We start from the raw sequence: 21,648 nt of genomic DNA on the forward strand, positions 1-21,648 counted from the left end.
GATTTGTCTCACTAGCATTTCTGTAGATATTAAAAGTTCATAGAAAAGTGGCAAGAGGAAAAATATAAGTATTCTTTGTTTTTTAATCTATTTAACTATGTAGTTATGAATAAGGAAAATCATAAGCGAGCAGTTGTCTAGGAAGCCACCTGGCTTCATTTACCTGGTCTGTTTATCCTCTATCAACACGTATCATATTCTTGAAAAGCAGTAATTACTAAGCAGTCTCTCCTTGGATAATCTGATCTATATATACACATACACATACATACACACAATGGAATATTATTCAGCCCTAGAAGCCATAAAACGAAGCAATCCTGCCGTTTGCAACCCCGTGGAATTCCCTTGTGGAATTCCTTCTGCCGAGCAGCCTGGCCCAGGCTCATGTTCCTCAATAGGCTTTGATAGCTAAATGGCTTAAACAAGATATTCAGCCCTACCGGACAAAAGGACCATCGACCATCCGATGTGCAGGAGAGACGAAGGTCAACAGCCCTGACTTAATTCAAGGGCAGAGCAGCGTCTGCAGCTCCACTGCACAGGAGGCTGCCTCGAAGTCCTCCCGGGCTCACCAAGAGGCTCACCTGTTTTCGATTTGACCTGAGCTTCTGCATCTGTTCAGGAAGTGGCCAGGATTCACAAGCTGAGAGGAGGTCAGCTCAGGAGGCAAAGGGGTTGTAAACTAGGATGTGATTTGGCTTTCACCAGCCGCCATAGTCCTGCAGACTTGCAGTGATGTGCGTTTTCAAAATCTAAAAGGCAGTAAGTTCAAGATTCAACATTAATTAAGTGAATATACCTCTCCTGTGCTGTAGGCTGAATCTGAAAACTTACTCCATGCCTGTACGGCTTAGTTCTCTATCTGTAAAATGGGGAAAATAATATCTATTCCAAGTAAAAAACACAACAAAACAAGAAACCCAGATGGATGAATGGCCACTGCCCACCTCTCTGACCTTGAGGTGGATGGACCAAAATAGAGGACAGTATGCTAAGAAAAACAAGCCAGATACAGATGAATACCTTTGATCTCACTTATAATCTAAACAAGTCGAACTCATAGAAACAGAGTAGATGGTGGTTACCAGGGGCTGAGGTTAGGGAAATGGGAAGATGTTGGGCAAAGGTACAAACCTCCCCTTTCTTTTCTTTTTTTTTTTGGTGGTACGCGGGCCTCTCACTGTTGTGGCCTCTCCCACTGCGGAGCACAGGCTCCGGACGTGCAGGCTCAGCGGCCATGGCTCACGGGCCCAGCCGCTCTGTGGCATGTGGGATCTTCCCGGACCGGGGTACGAACCCGTGTCCCCTGCATCGGCAGGCGGACTCTCAACCACTGCGCCACCAGGGAAGCCCTCAAGAGAATTCTTTATTAAATGAAGCTATGGACAAAGCTTAGGACAAGCCTTACCATTTCTGAGTGTGCCAGTAATCTGTGACGTGCTGACAGGGTTTACGTGTGAACAGTGATGTATCTCTGCAGGAAAGGCTGGAAGTGGGCAGGGACACCCACAAATTCTGATTCCTGGAACAAGTGAGGGTGCCCCACGGCCAATTCCTGCCTCTGTGACACTCATGTACTTGGTGGCAGGCTTCCATGTGTTCTGAGCCATTTGGACTCTCATATATCTTCCCTCATGCTGTTGTATGTTCTTGCTTATTTCACAACTGAAACTTTCAGGAAGAATGGGCTGGAACTCTATTTCCTAAATACAATATATAATCATTGAGAGAAATAAACATACATTGACCTGAGAGCATGTTTCTCCTTAACGTTTGGATGCCGTGGACTCCCCAGTCCTGTTTAGTAGAATTGGCTACCATGTGGTCAGAGTATCCATTGAGTGGGTGTTAAACCAAGCTGGCCTCTTCAATCACTGGTTTTCACTGGGTCATTGAACACCAAAGCACGTCTCTGCCGGGTCAGAATTGGCCCTTTGAGGTTCGAGAAACTAGCAATCATCCTTCCTGAATATTCCTTTTCCCTTAACTTCTGGGCTGTCAGTTTTCCTCTCTTGATGCTCAGTCCCTCTCCATCACCTTGGAGGACACTTTTTTTGACTTGCCTTTAGACATCTGTATCCCCCAGGTTCACACTGAGTCTCCCCTTCTTCTCTGTTTATTTCTTTATCCTGAGTGTTTATGCACTGCCACCTGCAGGACGCCCTCCCTGATGTCGTGACCCTACAGTCTGATGAGTTCCCACCTCCTGAGCAAGCAGGCTTGCTGGGGCAATGTCACACAGCCCTCCTCCTGCAGCACAGTCATCAGCTTACTTATGGGACTCCTTGTTTTAGTTTAGAGCTACCAGAGGACAGTTCCACACCCTGCAGGGCTTAAACAACGGACATTGATTGTCTCACAATTCTGGAGGCTGGACGTCTGCAATCAAGGTGTCAACAGGTTTGCTTTCTTCTGACAGCCATGAGGGCAGGATGTGTTCCAGGCCTCTCTGCTTGGCATGTAGACATCCGTCTTCTCCCTTTGCGTGGTCCTCCTTCTGTGCGTGTCTGTGTCCTAATCTCTTCTTATAAGAACACCCGTCATGTGGGTCACACTCACATCCTGAGGTACTTGTGCTTAGAACTTCAACACATGGATTTGGGGGCCACAAATCAGCCCATAACACCCTCAGTTAGATTGACTGTAAACCATGTGAAGTCAGAGACAAGGACTTATTCCACTTCGTATTCCTGGCACATTGCACAAGGCTTGGCATGTGGAAGGTCATAAATACATTTGAAAAATTGAGGCAGTATTGGTCTCATCAATGTGAAATAGAAAATAGTTGACATGTTTGGAAACTTTTTATGATGATATATAGGTAGACAGAGACCTGCATATATATTACATAATACATCAATATCACAGTATATGTCATATATCACATATTTAACTTGCATACATATGAGTGTGTTTTGTGAGTATATATGTATAGATAGATAGATAGGTATCCACGTATAAGTTCAGCAAGCAATCGTCTTTCCATGAATCTCATTGCTGCTAGGGTAGAAGTGGGTTTCAGAACAAAACTGAATTATTTTAGGATGGGAAAGTAGGAAAGGGTTCTTGCGAGGCAACCAGGAGTGTCCAGTCCGCAGTGTATGTGCGTGATTCTTCACACAGAGGAGGCTGGAGGTTCAGGTGAGTCAATCCCTGAGGTCACCCAGCCGGGAGGGGCATGAGTGCAGGCAAGGGTGGCTCCAGAGTCTGTGTTCATAATGACTAGAGGTTCCCAGAGTCTGCAGGTGAGGGAGAAAGCATGGGGTAGCCTCCGTGAGGCTCCAGCTGCCCCTGGGCCTCAATACAGAGCCGTGGGTGGAGGGAGCTCACTTGCTATGATAGCACTTGTGAGATGAAGGTGACAAGCACAGATCAGACCACCTGGGAAGGAGCAGCCATAGACCGAACCCAAGGGCTGTGTGTCCCTGTGTGAAGAGTAACCAGGTTTGCAGCAGCCGGACGGCGACACAGGTGTGCCTCTGTCAGATGTGCCCCCGACTCTGATGATCTCGCATATCAGAACTGTACCCTGGGTCCCGTGCAATTAGGGACAGCTCATCTCCTACCCTCCTGCCACCAAGAATGTAGCAGCATCGGGGAGGGGGTGGATCTTACCATCTAGTGGCATAAGGAAATGTCATTATATCAAGTGAGGAAAAAAGTTTCCTAATAAAAAGAGAGACATTTCAGACCCTTGAAATGGGCTAGGATAACATTTTACCCCAAGATTAAGGGAAAAAATATTTTTGTAGTGTCTTAAATAATACATATTGCTAAAAATAACATCAAGGAGAAAATGGTGAGTGATCCAGTAATTAAATGTCATTTTGTTTTTCGGTTTTTTTTTTTTTTTTATTGACAGTCTTGGAGTACTGCCTATGTGCATTTATTATAGAAATCTGTTTGTAGATAATGTCTTTTTAATAATCAACAAATCATATGGATGTGCATCCATGCCTATAGCCAACTATTGGCTCTTTTGAAAGTCCAGGTGGTACAGGAGGCAAAGAACCTCGTTTCCTGTTGGCAAACCTCAGATGCCTGTCTTTGCAGGTGGCACTAAAAGAACCCGCCAGAATATTAGATGGAGCCGGGGATGAGAGACACACACTGGAGGTTTTGTTTCCCAAGTCACCGACTCAGATCCAGACCAGTTTGCTGCAACAGAGATATTTGGTACAGATGTGACCTCATGTCACCTGTGAACGGGGTCCCCCCCCACTGTGCAGGTTTCTGGTGGGTGTGACCACCCCTCAGGCCACGAGGGAAAAGCATGCCCCTGGGCTGCAGCCACATTCCCTGCTGACCTCCTTCCTAGGTCACCGGGGTGCACGAGAGGCCCAAAGGACTTTCCACTGAGAAATACTGTCTCTTGACCGTCTATCCTATTACCGTCCGTCTGGGCCATTTCCCGGGCTTCGTTCCGAGCTACTGCCTGACATTTAGTCCTTAAGCTTTAGAGGACAGGATTTGTCCCATTCTCTCCCAAATGGTTCTCTCTGCTTGACCTCTGGATTAATGCCTAATGCCTGACTTGCTGAAGCCCTGGATGTGTCTATGCCCTGCTCTCAGTCCCTCCTGTCTGGGCTGGGCTCCTTTGCCCCGTCTCTAATAGGGTCCATCGCGCACCACCTGCTCCTTCCTTGACACACATGGGATGTTCTCGCTGGCTTCAGTGAGGCCTGTATTACTGCTCTGGACCCCTTGGCTGCCATAGATGGAACAAAAAGAAGATGCCAGAGCTGATCCATTTGGCATTCACACTCGGCAGATCACGACACTGGCAGGAAATCGCCGTGCGTGAAAAGATAAGAATGGCCTTCTCTTGATGATCTTAACTTTTTATAGTCTCAAGCCGTGCTGCTCTTTCAGGAGCAAAAACAAAAGCATAGAAACCGCTCAAAATGGATTTATTGAGACTCCCGTGTATGCAAAGTACCAGGATGAGGGCAATTAACAAGGTGCCAGGTGTACCCTCAGGGGACTCACAGACATCAATATGAACATCAGAAGTACAAGATGGGCTCTTATAATTTCCATAGACATATATGGGTCAAGAGCTAAAAGATTATGGACACAGGACAGTTGATTCTACCTGAGATAAGATTTTTGGAGGGGATATCTTTTACAAAAGCTTTGAAATCTGAGAATTTAAACAGGCAACTGTCAGCCAAAGGGCTCTGGATGGGAGAGGACAGCTCAAAGTCAGGGAAGCATGAAGGTATAAGATGATTTAGGGAGCAATTCCAGAAAGGGCACAAAGAGAGAGAAGGCAGGACATGGGCAGAGTCATACCATGAAGCATCTTCAATCCCATGCCAAGAAAGTTGATTCTTCTCTGAGTGATTTGGAGCCATTGGAGTATTTTTAGGAAAGTGCCTGTGAGTTGTGATTTGGCCTGGGTGTCTCCACAAATCTGCACTTTGGAAATTGTTGCTCTCGAATTGTCGTCCCCAGTCCAGCAACTCACCTGGCAAGTCACAACTCAGATGTCGCATTTCCAGGAGGGTCTTCTGCCAAGAAGAGTTGGAAGCCCTATTGTGGATGTGTATCGTGACCCGTGTTCCCCATCTGGTGACGCTTACCCTACGTGTCATACCCTGAGGTCACTCTTCTCTGAGAGATTCTGGGCATCTTATTTTGCCGACAGCTGTATCTTTGGTGCCTAGGATGTTTGTTTATAAATGTTGAATTGGGTTGTATTTAGGGCAGTTCATGTCAGGATTACACCGAGTGGATTTGAGTAGGGAGGGGCAGGAAAGCAACGCACAATTAAAGAGACCTTTTCCACAGCACAATTAGAGGTGATAGGGTTTGGGCGAGAACCTGGGCAGTGCTGGGTTAGAAGAATGAACACTGCAGGGTTGAATGCCAACTTAGCAACTGGACAGATGCTGTGTGCAAACCCAAAGTTGAGGAGACGGCTATGAGGCGAGGGTGCTGCACACACGCTGATCCCTCCCTTGCATCCACTGCAATCACGCCTGTTTTGGCGCGGCCGGTGTTACCCATCTGAGAACTTGCTGCTCCCAGAAATCCACGGAACCCGGTGCAACTAGGGTCTAAACATCTACCAAAGGCCAGCCTCAGGGGTGGGTATTGAGGGCATTTCTGGGGCAGCTGAGCTGTGTCTCTGTGGGTTTCCTGAGGGTTTATTAAAGGAAGGGGAGACTGGATGGCCAGTCAGGGTTGCTGGGGCATGAAACCGGGGGAGTCCGTTCAAATCTATTCTGCGTGACCAGCCCCCTCAGAGTCGTGCATGGGTCTGTGTGGAGGCCTGGGTCCCGGGCAGATACGACACCATCGCTCTCTCCCAGCACCATCCCCCCACTCTGCTCACCTCTAATGCTATAAAGAGATCTGATTCACCCCATGAAGGCATCTTACGTCACGAACACCCAGCCTGGCATCATAACATGAAGGATTGTACAGAGTAGCCTTCACTTTGTGAGATGGGACCTGGGTAAGGCCCCCTGGGAGTGTTTAAACTTACCTATTCCATTTTCCCATCCTATGTATATTCAACCTCTACTAACTGCCCAGCACTTTACCGGGTGCTAGAGAGACACTGATGGTAACACAAGCTTCATGTGTCACAGGAAAGATGCACATCCAGTAAATAACCACACAAGAGACCAGGTCGTCACTAATTTGAAATGTCTGCAAAGGATAAACCAGGGAGGGAGGAGAGGGCAGAAGGAGGGAGAAACAGCTTCACCTACGTGGTCAGGTCAGGCTTCCCTGAGAATGTGACATACCATCTGAGCTCTAAAGGATGCCCAGTCTTACCAGGCAAATGGAGAGGAAGTGGGTGGTGGGGTAGATGCGAGAGAACAGTGCATGTCAAGACCCTGAGCGGGGAAGGAGCAATGGCTGTACGTGTGGGCACAATGAAGTCAAGTTCATGCCAGAGTGGAAGCAACGGGAGAGTGTGAGCCTGGAAGGATGGGTGTCCCATCCTGGAGGGAGCACCAGGGGCTCCAGGACCTATAAATTATTTTTGCAAAAGGCATAGGAGGTATGAGGCACACAGAGAATGTGAAAGATGATGCTAAAGTCCTAGGGTGGATAAAATTACCAAGAGAGAAGGGTGTAGCCATGGGTGTATAATAACAATATAATGATAGAATCTTCAAAAGTGCCTGGAGGAAAAAAAGGCAGAGAGAGAGAGAGAGAGAGACAGAGAGATTGTTGTCCAAGAGAGAAGATCTTCATGAGATCTTCATGAGAGCTAACCATGAATGCCAAGAGGGTGAAAGAAAAGTCTATTAGAAAGTATCAATTTGATGAAAGGAAGAACTTCTAACGGAGAAGTCTTCCGTGGTCTGCTTTTAAATAGGCGGTGGGTGTTTTTTTGTTTTTGTTTTGTAGTCGTAGTTGTTTTTCCAAGAGGGTATATGTGTGTGTGTAAAACCTTTGGGATAACTTTCCAGAAATATTTGTATGTAAATATGTAACTATTGTGTGTGTATATGTACATGCTTGTGTATCTGGTATACATATATCTGTGTATGTCCATGCACTTACATAGCTCTTTTTTTCATTGCTTTTTCTATTCTTCCAAGGTAAGGACTACCTTTTACTTCCGTTGTTATCTTCCTCAGTGCCCCAAATAAGGCTTATGGTGGCAGCATTAGAAACTCAATGTAAAATATGTATATATATTCACAAGACAGCAGATTTCACTATTAACATGAATAACACCCAATTAGAAATACGGCATTTCAGGAAAACTTCATTTGATCAGATTACTCTAGTTAATTTTGACAAAACAGAGATAAGTGAAGCACCACACTCTGATTAAATGTCCACAAGAGCACAGAACTAGCACAGCTTCCAGATGACTTTCTCCCCAACTTGACAAGCAATGAGTCTCTTCAAAGTAACAGATTTATTAAATTCCTTAGTCTCCTTAGGGAGGCTGGGTAATTTACAGTCCGTGTTGATAGTATTAATGCTTTCCGGCTTCTTAGTCATCGCCGTTAAAGAGGTTTAACCACCAAGGAACCCCCAGAGATTTGTGTGATGATTTCCTAAAGACTTAAGAAGTCTGGCTTAATGTCAGAGGAGTGCTCAAAAAGAGCTCTCTGAGAAAACTGTAGCCTTTCCCAATGCATTTCAGAACACTATCTTGGTGACTCAAGTCTACAGCTTTCAATTTACATAAGTAAACAGATGAGTCACAGACACAGGGCATGATGTTTGGGAAGAACAGTGTGCTGGGCCCCTTTATGTCGCAAAGGAGGAAAGAGGAGCTGATGGAGGTTAAGTGGAAAAAGACGTTATGGATACATTCAAAATAGAATCACAGGATTTATGGTAAAGCTATTTGGAGAAAATGGAACAGCCTGGACGGTTCTATGTTGGCTCAAAGACGATCGTCTTAACATTAAGGATCCCATGAGGGATCTTCATTCATTCATTTATTTTTTGCGGTACGTGGGCCTCTCACTGTTGTGACCTCTCCCGTTGCGGAGCACAGGCTCTGGACGCGCAGGCTCAGCGGCCATGGCTCACGGGCCCAGCCGCTCCACGGCATGTGAGATCTTCCCGGACCGGGGCACAAACCCGTGTCCCCTGCATCGGCAGGCGAACTCCCAACCACTGCGCCACCAGGGAAGCCCCATTTATTTATTTTAAAATTTCATTTCATTTATTTATTTTTTATACAGCAGGTTCTTATCAATTATCCATTTTATACATATTAGTGTGTACATGTCAATCCCAATCTCCCAGTTCATCACACCACCAGCCCCACCACCGCTTTCCCCCCTTGGCGTTCCTACGTTTGTTCTCTACATCTGTGTCTCTATTTCTGCCTTGCAAACCGGTTCATCTGTACCATTTTTCTAGGTTCCATATATATGTGTTAGCGTATGGTATTTGTTTTCTCTTTCTGACTTACTTCACTCCGTATGACAGTCTCTAGGTCCATCCATGTCTCTACAAGTGACCCAATTCCGTTTCTGTGGCAGGAGCAAAACCTTGTTGAATCCTTTGAAAGAAATGCATTTGCCAATGGATTAAATCGCTTAATTTGGCATTATTGAAACAAATGTTGAGAACTACTGACACCTTTAGCCATATCTGTAGGGACTGCTCAGTATCCACATTGTTGGGCTTGATGAGCTTCCTGACCCAGTTGGAGATGCTCCAGAAATGAAATGCATCTACCAATTCCTCAGAAAGACTTTTTCCCAGCTGATTGCATTGAGGTGTTCTTTTTTTCCTCACCATCCTCCTTTATTTTATAAGCCCAGAAATCTTTGATTTGCTTGACTTTACCAGGTCATTTGTTCCTATATGCTTAGGATAAAAACGTTGTCAGTATATTGTAAGCTAATAGATAAAGATATTTGTTATGCCATCATTTCCTCTTTTCTCTTGAAAATGGTTCTGCTTTCTATCTTGTACTAACCATGTCAAGTCCACTATTGCCCCATAATTTACCTCTCACTTCCCAAACTATTTATTTATTAGAAAACCAATTCCAACAGATTTACAAGAAATACAGCTAAGAATTGTAGAGGACTTGCAGGAGATTTCACTGCAACAATGATAGACGCTCAATTGTTCATAATTACGGACAGGGTTTAAACTGCACTGGTTCTCTAAGGTTATTAACAGGTATACAGTGATGACAGTTTCTACCATATGGACTTTCTTTCAGGACTGTTTTCGAATGCAAAGTAGGATACACATATTAAAAGGCTGTAGTAGTTTTCCATTGCCGCCATAACAAATTAACACAAACCTGATGGCTGAAACCAATACAAATTTATTATCTTATGGTTCTACAGGTTATAAATCTTATACAGGTTTTGCTGCAATGAAATCAAGGTGTCATCAGGGCTGTGTCCTTTCTGGAGGCTCTAGGGGAGAATGCACTTACTTGCCTTTTCTGTCTTCTAGAGGTCACCCTCGTTCCTTGGTCCATGACCCTTTCCTCCATCATCAAGGTCAGCGACCACCTGTGGAGTTTGCACAAGCCTCACTCTGACTCGATTTCACAGCTATCCCTCTGACTGTCTTATTCTGTCTCCACCTTCCACTTTTAAGGATCTTTCTGATTACATTGGGCCACCCCATTATTCAGGGTAATCTGTAACTTCATCATATCATCAAAGTGCCCTTTTCCCATGTAAGGTGACATAGTCACAGACTGTGGAAATTAGGCTGTGGACACTTTGGGAGCCATTACCACAAAGGTATTCAGTTGGATTTCTTTACCTCTAAACCTTATCTGAATCATCCAGGATCTTAGTAAATCTGCCTTATCATCCGCTGGCTTCCATATTAGTCAACTTTCTTTAAATTTGCTTGTAATGAAGGAATGACTGACTTTGTAATATGATCTTTCTGTTAAATGGCATCTCTAAGGTTAGCCCCTGCGCTAAGGAAGGTGAGAGAACAGCTCACAGTTCCGAGGATAGGTCTTATATGGAACAATGACCTGCCCCCATATTCCCCCCAAAACAGAGGATGTGAATATTTGTTGCATTCACACAGCCCAGTCAAGAAATCCATGCATGTTAATTCACTCTGGAGTATGATTCATTTGCATGGCTTGGCTCTAACCACGGGAAATAAATTATATAATTGTTACTAAATCCTCACCTTTGATTCTATATAAAAGAAATCTGCACAGGAATTATGCATTTTTTGAATATATACACTAGTTTGATACACATCGTCTAGTTATCTTCCTTACTCAATATTTTACAAACTGCCTCATATATAATAAAGCAAGACTCAGCAGACTATGGCCCACAGGTCAAATCTGGCCTATAAGCTAAGAATGGTTGTTACATTGTTCAGTGGCTGAAAAAACATCAAAAAAGAATAATATTTTGTTATGCAGAAAAATTACATGAAATGCAAGTCGTGTCCGTAAGTAAAGTGTTGTTGGAACATATCACACAGGGCTGCTTTGGGGCTACAAGGGCAGAGGTGAACAGTGGCAACAGAGACGATGTGACTCATAAACCCTAGACTATTTCTATCTGGCTCTTTATTGTTCAAGTTTGTCCACTAACACAAAACTGACATGTTTTGGTAGGTAAGTATTTGGGAGATATGGAGGTGAAAGGGGGATTTGTTTATGTGCATTGCTAATGTTGATATGGAACTAAAATGTAACTCCACCTAGTTTTTGGAATCAGAAACACTCCAAGAGAATCTAATTAAGGATAAACAATATTTTTAAAGCAACAGCAAAATAAACGTGGATTTCAGTTATAAAAATTTTAGTAAGTAGATATAGGTGGGCTGGATCAGTGTGGGTTTCTGAATCCAGAATTTACTTCTCTCTTGGCCATTGTCACTATTAGGCAAAGAGGTATGTGACTTTTTTCTAATAGAATTTGTAACGTAATCTCACCAGGAAAAGAAAGGTGGCGGAAGGAGCCTTCAAAAAAAATATTAGAATGATGAAATGTTTTTTGGACTCAGTCGTGTCCAGCTTCACCAGTCGGTGCTACATAAATCCAAGCAAAGAGTAAGATCTGAGTAGTGTATTTCCTCTTACAGAAGATTATTTCAAACAGTGACACAAACACTGTTGCAATTGGTTCCAGTCAAGGTTTGGCTTTTCACTTTGAATGGATACTGCACGTTTTTAAACCTGAGAGTTTAAATTGAGCACCCTGACATCAGGAAGCTTGCCTACATATTTCACTGGATGCAGCTTTTACTCCAGGTAAAAGTAGGAGTAACTAGGGAAATGCTCTACACAGCCCACCCGTGCCTAGCAAATTCCAGGCATAGAGTACGGTTTCCAGCTGTGGAAATCGCCAGCCAGCCCGCAAAGGGCCCCACCAGTTTCAGCTTCAGGGCAATTTGTGGATCCCTGACATATCATCTGCATGAATAAGCATCATTTTGAGAATAGTTTTACAGCTGAGATGCAAAATAATTATACAATGTGTAACCCCACGTAAGTAGCTTTAGGAGCATTTACACGTGCATCTGTACCATCTCTTTAAACACCTTGATCTAGGTCTTTTCAAGTCCAGTTTACAGACTGGAAAACTGAGGTTCAGAAAAGATAACCCAGGGATATAGTGCCTCAACTAGTGCAAGTGGAGCCAACACACAATCGTCTGTCTGAAGCAGCCAATCCAGTGGTACTTAGACCACTGTCCAGAACGGAATGCCTCACATCATCTCTAACCATCAAGAGCTCCTCTGCCTGAGAAGGCACGCACTCCTTAGTAATGACACAAAGTTTTCAATAGTAGGAAGTAAATGACTTGCTTTTTCTGACAACCAGAGCGCACATTGTAAGTGGACTGGATATGTTCAACAGCTTAACCAGAGATTGATCCTGTCTTACTTTTGAAAGATTTAATTTTGTTTAATATACTACTTTACTCACACATGATTTTATTCCATGTTGAATCTCTTTGACAGTTCTTGCCACTAATCTCATAAACATCCCTCTTCTTCACTTGAGTAGGAAAGGCCCAGGTTGTGAATCTGCAGATGGGGCCCTGGAAACATTGGATGTTATCAGTTATCTGAGTCGACTTCAGGTGAAACCGAATTGCCAAGTGTTCAAATAGTGAAGGGCAGACTTGTATCATTTGCCTATCTTTTCCTTTTGTAATTCACTATGATTGAGGTCCTGATAAGAAGAAATAAGAGATCAAAAGAATATCTGTTCATTTAATCATCATTAATAAAGAAGAATCAAAATCAAAACCAATATTTGTGAAAGTCTTTATTCCATCAAGGATGAATATCGCATTTCTTTGTGTGCAAAGATGAAATTACCTGAAGTGCTTCAATGTGGAAATGCAGCTAATAAATGGCATCTGTTTTAGGCAACTCTACATAAAGACTGTCGGCGCTCAGTTGTAAAATCGGGTTTGAGATGGGACATTTGCGCTGCTGGTTTACAAGACAGATTTTCTTCATTCTCTCTTCCAGGCTGACGGGCATGAACCTCCCTTCTCCTGTTATCAGTAGCAAGAATTGGTTACGACTCCATTTCACATCCGACAGTAACCATCGACGGAAAGGATTTAATGCTCAGTTTCAAGGTAAGAAGGCTCCATCGTATAAGAAAAAAAAATATGTATTCACACTGCATAAATGCAACTACCTGATTTAGTGACTTACACATAAGGGGACCTCAAAACAGACATGGCAGATTGTTTGTAGCCGGGTAAAACAGAGTCTGTAGTCAGTAGTATGTAGGGTTGATTCTGAAACTTTCTCTTTCTCTCTAATTTCTAGGGTTTATTCCTGGATAGTATTGTATAGTCTCCTATATGTTTCTAATAATCAATAATTGTTATCAATACTGTGAAAAGGTTGGTGGAAACTATTCCACATGCATCTGCAAATAAAACCAGTACGGCGCTGTCAGAAAGCTAGATGCCGTGCCGAGCAAACTTCTCTAGCTTTCCCCAAATCATGGCCGTGAGAATGCCAGTTCCATTAAGGCAGAATTCCCCGAACACTTGCCACAGGGAAGTTGGGACCACAAAGTGAGGAAATTATGACAACCCCCATGCTCCAGAAACTAGCAGATCAGAAAGATAATTTGTAAACAGCTCCCATGAAAGATGGAACAGAAGGAGAATCACGGGAGCCACTTAAGGGGGTTTTAGTAATATTCCAACAAGCGGCTCTGAATGACTCCTATCTGAAACACATTTTAAAATCCGTAATCCTTCACTCTGTCCTTTTGGGCAAGAAGTTAAAAAAATAAGAGTAATCTTCAGGGATTTAAAGACAGATGATGCTGAGGAGGACACATGTGTTGAGTTTTATCTGCCACTGGGACCCTTGGGGCCTGTGAACCCTCATGGAACGGGCCTGATGTGGAGTCCAGGGACAATTTTATTTCACCAAAATGCATTTTATTCATAAGGAGCATTGTCCACCCCTCAGTTTCTTCCGATGCTGCTGGAAAGCCCTTGGATTGCAAATATACTGCCTTGAAGCCTGGTAAGAGTCACAGCGATTTGTTTTCACTTATTCTGGGACCCAGGCAAGGCCAATCTTTTTCTTCCCATATCTGCCTTTGTGTGCCTTTATCTTTCAAGGCCACATATTCTAACTGTAGTTATAGGAGAACAGGTATGGAAAGGACATATCAGTGGGGACTGGGGTCACTGGGTGATATAGTGGTGGGGGATGAGGGATACACCACTCAGCCTCGTGGGAAATTCTGAGGCTTCTCCATATTACTGCACATCAACAGATACATCTATCCCTGATTTAAAGCCATCGTAGATCACTATTTGGAATAACAACTGACTGATCAGACAGGCAGGTAGGTAGATCTATAGCGTTATTTCTAAACTGGCGATTGATCTTCTCCAAAGGTCCTGATTAATTGATTGGTACGGAACTACAGAAAAATCTCTAGGTATCATCCTCTAAACCTGATCAGTGGATTTGGCATCTGTACCAGTGATTGGAAGAAAGGTGAAAAATAGAATATCAAGTTTGAAGATACTCTAAATTGGTAGATATAAGAAACAACTGTAATAGTTTAGACATATTAGCCATTGATGATATATATAAGCCGTGATTAGAAAAATCTGTACATAAGTCCCAAGAGATAAAAAGATGCAAAAATATAAGGAGGGGTAAACATGGCTTAACAGTGATACATGAGGAAGCCTCAGGCTGACTTTGAAGTTCAAGTCCAAGACTAAATGGGGGGAGGGAGCTGCCTTTTGTTTCATTCACCTCAGGCCTTGTATCACAGGAGGGGTCATGACTAAAGCTGAATCCCAGCCGACCATACGTGGAAGGTCAGATTCAGTACCGGATGTCATCCTTTTGTGACATAACAGAGAGCACGTGTCAACGCCAGGAGGGGAGGCATTATGAGAATTTTTCTTGCTCCTGAGGGCAGAACTATCACCCATGAATAGAAGCTACGGGTGGTCCTTCCTGCTGATTCTAGAACAAGCCTGAGGGCAGAGGAAGGCGGGAGGCAAGTGATGGCTCAGGATGAGCCTCTCAGAGCCCCTGGCAGCTGTCCCACTGACCACCTCCTCTGGACACCACTCTGCCCTGACTTTGCCTCTGAGAGGTCTCAATGTTTTCACTCTGAGGACAAATGAGGGGAAACCTTCCTGTTCTGTAGGAAAGTGTGCTATTCCTATAAATTTTCCCTTTTTTTTTCTGCCGGGATTAAACATCAGGAAGCCCCAATTTGTATTGTACTTTATTTCAACCAGACAAACTCAGGGGAAAAAACGCTGTTGTTATTACCAACACAATTGCTAAAAAGAAAAGCAGAGTAAAAGAGCAATCTAGAAAACCAGCAAGAACAATAATAATAGTGAAAACACACAGTGTCTACTAAAAGCTAGTTTAATATCTATGTAAATATTCTGTCTAAACCCTGGATAGCTAAAGCAATCTTGAGAAAGAAAAATGGAGCTGGAGGAATCAGGCTCCTGGACTTCAGACTATACTACAAAGTTACAGTAATCAAGACAGTATGGTACTGGCACAAAAACAGAAATATAGATCAGTGAAACAGGATAGAAAGCCCAGAGATAAACCCATGCACTATGGTCACCTTATCTTTGATAAAGGAGGCAAGAATATACAGTGCAGAAAAGACAGCCTCTTCAACAAGTGGTGCTGGGAAAACTGGACATCTACACGTAAAAGAATGAAATTAGAGCACTCCCTAACACCATACATAAAAATAAACTCAAAATGGATTAAAGACCTAAATGTAAGGCCAGACACTATAAAACTCTTAGAGGAAAACATAGACAGAACACTCTATGACATAAATCACAGCAAGATCCTTTTTGACCCACCTCCTAGAGAAATGGAAATAAACATAAATAAACAAATGGGACCTAATGAAACTTAAAAGCTTTTGCACAGCAAAGGAAACCATAAACAAGATGAAAAAAACCCTCAGAATGGGAGAAAATATTTGCAAACGAAGCAACTGACAAAGGATTAATCTCCAAAATTTACAAGCAGCTCATGCAGCTCAATATCAGAAAAACAAACAACCCAATTTAAAAAATGGGCAGAAGACCTAAATAGACATTTCACCAAGGAAGACATACAGATGGCCAAGAGGCACATGAAAAGATGCCCAACATCACTCATTAGAGAAATGCAAATCAAAACTACAAGGAGGTATCACATCACACCAGTCAGAATGGCCATCATCAAAAATCTACAAACAATAAATGCTGGAGAGGGTGTGGAGAAAAGGGAACCCTCTTGCACTGTTGGTGGGAATGTAAATTGATACAGCCACTATGGAGAACAGTATGGAGGTTCCTTAAAAAACTAAAAATAGAACTACCATATGACACAGCAATCCCACTACTGGGCATATATCCTGAGAAAACCATAATTCAAAGAGTCATGTACCGCAGTGTTCATTGCAGCTCTATTTACAATAGCCAGGACATGGAAGCAACCTAAATGCCCATCGACAGATGAATGGATAAAGAAGATGTGGCACATATATACAATGGAACATTACTCAGCCATAAAAGGAAACAAAATTGAGTTATTTGTAGTGAGGTGGATGGACCTAGAGACTGTCATACAGAGTGAAGTAAGTCAGAGAAAAACAAATACTGTATGCTAACACATATATATGGAATCTAAAAATAAAAATCATTCTGAAGCACCTAGGGGCAGGACAGGAATAAAGACGCAGACGTAGAGAATAGACTTGAGGACACGGGGAGGGGGAAGGGTAAGCTGGGACAAAATGAGAGAGTAGCATGGACATATATACACTACCAAATGTAAAATAGCTAGCTAGTGGGAAGCAGTGCATAGCACAGGGACATCAGCTTGGTGCTTTGTTACCACCTAGAGGGGAGGGATAGGAGGGTGGGAGGGAGATGTAAGAGGAAGGGGATTTGGAGATATATGTACAGGTATAGCTGATTCACTTTGTTATACAGCAGAAAGTAACACAACAATGTAAAGCAATTATACTCCAATAAAGATGCTAAAAAAAAATGTGGTATAACCACATAATGGAATATTACTCAGTAATGAAAAAGAATGGACTATTGAGAAATGCAATGACATGGATGAATCTCAACTGCATACAGTGTGTAGTTTTAAAAGGCTACACTACATGATTAACCTGAATGATATTCTGGGAAAAGCAAAACTAAATAGAGACAGTATCAGTGGTGTCAAGGATTAAGGGTGAGGAGAGGAGCTGACTACAAAGGTGCAGGGCTGGCGAATTTTTTTTTTTAATATCATGGAAGCATTGTGCTTATTGTTTTCTGCTGATAGTTAATATGAGTCTTTACTTTTTGTTAAATTTTGTAGAACTGTATAATCAAAAGAGTGAATTTTACTGTATATAAATTTAAAAATAAAATAATGCCATGCTTCTGTATGATCACATGGTACTATCAGTATCTTATCCTTTACTCATTAAAAATGAATACTCAAAAAAAAAAGAAAATGTGGCTGTTTGAAACAGAGATGAGCTGTAAGCATAAAAGTCATCAGATTTCAAAGGCAGTGTGAAAAAAAATGACTATAAGACATTGTGCGTTGAAAAGATGATGTCTTTTTATCATTTCAAATATTTTAAAACTTTTTTAAGGTGTCTACTAGAAAATTTTAAATTACGTAAGCGGTCACATTTGTGGCCCACACTTTATTTTATTGGGCAGCTCTGGTGTAAATATTTGAGCTTCACACTGAGATTGGCCATGCCTTTTCAACAGGACCGGCTGAAGTGACTTCTGGGATGTTAGGTTTAGTACGGGGATTTCAGACATTAGTAATCAGTGGGGTAGGTCGCTTGAGAGACAATGTGAGATTCTACCTAAGTCTTGGTTTAAAATTTTCGTTTATAAAGCAAAATCTCTGTAAGAGGTCAAAGTATATGCTTTACTACCATTTATTCTTCAATCTAAATGAGTTTTTCAGCTCCTTCCTTGGATGTGAACAAAACATAGGGATTATATGAAATTTCCCAGTGATTGAAAGAGAAAGAATTATACTATGAAAGAGAAAAAGAAGAAAAGATGAAAAAAAGAAAAAACACCGTTTTTTAAAAAAGAGAACAAATAGTGAACAAATGAGGATTTTTTTTTTTTTTTAATTCACGAGATTGCCCTGGACCAGCCTTTGACATCCTGATTAAAACCTGAGTGTAAGGGGACTTCCCTGGTGGTGCAGTGGTTAAGAATCCACCTGCCAATGCAGGGAACACGAGTTCGAGCCCTGGTCCGGGAAGATCCAATGTGCTGCAGGGCAACTAAGCCCATGTGCCACCACTACTGAGCCTGTGCTCTAGAGCCCGCGAGCCACAGCTACTGAGCCCATGCACTACAACTACCAAGCCCACGTGCTGCAACTACTGAAGCCCACGTGCCTAGAGCCTGTGCTCTGCAGCGTGAGAAGCCACCGCAATGAGAAGCCCGTGCACCGCAACGAAGAACCAATGCAGCCAAAAATAATAAATAATAAAATAAAATAAAAATTTAAAAACCTGAGTGTAAGCTCCTAAGAGGCTTCTATGCTACTCAGTAGATGAGTGAGAACTACCTCTTCCTCAGTTCACTGTCTTTAGTGTCCAGGACAAGGACCAACAAAAGGTTTCAGATCTCATAGTGGTGATAAAAAGGAAGCGGACCATACCACACATGAACAGATCCCCTCCTTAGTGTGAAGGAAGCTAAATCAGCTTATGCTCCCCACAAATTAAATCCTGACTGCATAGTAGGTGATACCATGATTATAAGTTTTATTAGAATAATAGGTTTATTTTTTAAAACTTCCTATTTAAATATTTCTTGGAAAACCCCACTTGGATTACAATTTTCTTAACTGACAAAAATTCTCACAACCTGGATGTGAAGTAAGTGCTCTACTGAAATAATTAAAATTATCATTTAAAACTTTTGAAAAAGCAGTGACTGTGGAAAACTAAAATAATATAAAATTTAAATTCAGTGAAATTAATACCTCTGTTGCATTTTCACTCTGAAAAAGTGGCTCTATTTTTTTGCAAATTCCTTTATATTTAATTGATTCATTCAGTGACACCAGAAGAGTCCAAGAGAATTTTAATTACAAGTATACTGAAGATAAAAGTGAGTTCTGGCATTAATTTTTCTCTAGTTTTTAGAGAAATGCCATTATTGGTTAAAGACTTATGTCAGCATTGGATACCTCTTGAAGTTCTTCAACTTATCTGCTTCTCTGAATGGCCGCTAAGGTAAAATGTCTGCATTATTTATTGCTAAAAAATTGAAAAAGAATAACATTATATCCCATTCTATCTCAATTGGCTATGAATTCTATTGCTATTGTCTTGATAAATACGGATCAATAACTTAATACTTAATAATACTCTTTGCACCCTCAGAGCCCTTTCAATGTTCCTTTTTCAGCTCCTTTATATGATTTGCAATTTTCTTTGCCTAGGAAACTATTTTCAAAGTTTTTTCTTGTGAAATAAAGTTATAACCCAGATGAGTCTTTAGGGATTACTCTTAGGCTTTATTTCAATAGCTAATTTTAATCTAATTAGTGCGAGGCAGGAAGCTTATAGTTTTGCATGTCCATATAATTTTCTTAGCAACAGGTACTCAAGGAATGAGTAGATGTGGTCCTTTGTGCATTTTGACTAGTTAGAGTTTAAATGATAGGTATTAAAAATTTTTTAAAAACCTAATCGAACGTTCATAAAAAGCTTACTTTTTCTAGCTCTGTTGAAGAACCCGTGCTCTCTTTTTTCTTCCTCTAGAAATTGTCATGTTTTATAGATGATGAACAGGAAGTTTATTCATAGCAAGTTTAAAGTCATGCTCAAAACAGATTAGCTTAAAAAATAGCTCTGGGAAAACACATCTGTAATAAATCCTATTTCAAGTAACGTCAATAAAAAATATTTCTACACAATAAACGTGAAGCCTTCCTCCTGTTCTATTAGTTGAGCCTTATACTTTATTACATTGAATCCAAGATGAGAATGTTTTCACATTTTAATGTCTCCAAAAGGAGGATCATGTATTTGGCACTACTTTGCCTTGGCCCCTTCTCAGTGGTATATAATTCTGCGTCCTATGATCAGCGGTACCTTAGATTTGATGAGGTACTCTGATGGTACTTGTTGATCTGACTGCAGGCGCTTCTCTTCTGCCAGATGTTAAGACTCTCTTGATACGACTTTGTCTCATTTCCTGCCCATCATTCCATCCCAGGGCCCCAGTGCACATGCAGAGTTCTAGAACCTTCTCCCACCTCTGCATGTGCCTGTCCTGAGGTGAAGAGCAAAGACAATAGAAAGAAAGGGAAACAAGAAATATTGGGGTCTTGGGGGAGTTATAATTGGTATTAATTAAATTTGTAAAAATAATTTAAACAAGAAATCATCTAAAATTAATATCACACCATATGGTACAACCTCACAATATAGGAGTTTAAACATTAATGGATTTAACTATGGACTGCAAGTAATCAGCAAGCATATTCATTTTGAAAGACTGAATAATGTAAATTGGCAGAAAGCTGAGCATCCACAGACTGAAATCGGCGTTTCTAAAAACAATGTCGGAACTTGGCCATATAAGTTTAAGATGACAAGGAGAGTTTAAGATGACAAGAGACTGCCTGGAGGGAAAATGGTGAGGGAAGGGGGATGACATTCCTTATGGATCCAGCATCAGATACTTTACAAATATTTTTTTAAAACTTAAAACTGAAAAGACTTCATCACCAAGGTGGCAGGGGAGGAGGTCTCAGCCTCCGAAAACCAATAATATCCAACTACCCGTGAACAAATACAGCTCCGGGAGAGCTCAGGAGAAGCAGCAGCAGCACAGCGGAGCACAAACCCTGAGAATAACCCCACGGAGAGGGCAGGAAGAAGTTCCGTTTTTCCTGCATCATCCCATCCCCCAGGCTGGCACTGCTCGGGGTGAAGAGGAAACTCCTCCCCAGAAGGTTCCTCCAAGGCAAAGGAGAGCAGGGAGAGCCGCCAGCTCCCCAACCACATGAAGGACCCACAGAGGTCCCCACCCTAAGGAAACCAGCACCATTAGATTCACAGTGACCCCTGTACAACGTTTGCCCCAAAGAGCCCTGTAGGTTTTCTCCTCTGCACACTCCAGCTGTTTGAGTCCCAACCCCTCTGTCCCAGTTGCTGGGACCCCAGCCAGTGCTGCCGTGGGGACCCCAGCCCTGGCACCCAGAGTGTGCACATCACCAGTCACCATCAACACCTGCCTCTGTCCCTTTTACCGCTGGATTCGGAGGGGCTGCCGAGGACCCCAGTAGCTCTCACAGACACCACAGATGTCCTGAAGCTCCTGGCACTAAGGACTACAGGGTTGGCGACATCACAGATCACAGCTATTTGAGCTGAGTCCCAGCCCCACACACCTGAAGCTGCAGCACACCTCCACTCCACCAGGCCCAGGGGCACAGCACATTCCAGCATGGCCCCCTCCAGCAGGTGAAGGTCTTTCCTCACCAAAGCCAGTCCATAAAGTCTGGAAAAGGTGACAGCTTCTTAAATGTGCAGGCAACTGTGCAAGGCTACAGGGATCACAAAGAATCAGGGAAATATGCCACCACCAAAGGAACGCCATCAACGTCCAGTAAATGGCCCCAGTGGAATGGAGACCCATGAATTGACTGACAAAGAAT

The 21,648-nt window shown here is 42.5% G+C and overlaps 1 protein-coding gene across 1 annotated transcript in view; it reads left to right on the forward strand.

Moving 5' to 3' along the window:
- CSMD1 (CUB and Sushi multiple domains 1) overlaps nucleotides 1-21,648 on the forward strand; it is a gene marked incomplete at its 3' end in the record, with an annotated part of 1,748,580 nt that overhangs the window by 1,122,320 nt on the left and 604,612 nt on the right. The window contains exon 6 of the mRNA XM_082680517.1: nucleotides 12,934-13,046. Within this exon, the coding sequence (XP_082536643.1) occupies nucleotides 12,934-13,046 (113 nt within the window). The remainder of the gene's footprint in view (nucleotides 1-12,933; nucleotides 13,047-21,648) is intronic.

Source organism: Grampus griseus (assembly GCF_964374135.1).
Source record: "Grampus griseus genome assembly, chromosome: 21".
Classification (NCBI taxonomy): domain Eukaryota; kingdom Metazoa; phylum Chordata; class Mammalia; order Artiodactyla; family Delphinidae; genus Grampus; species Grampus griseus.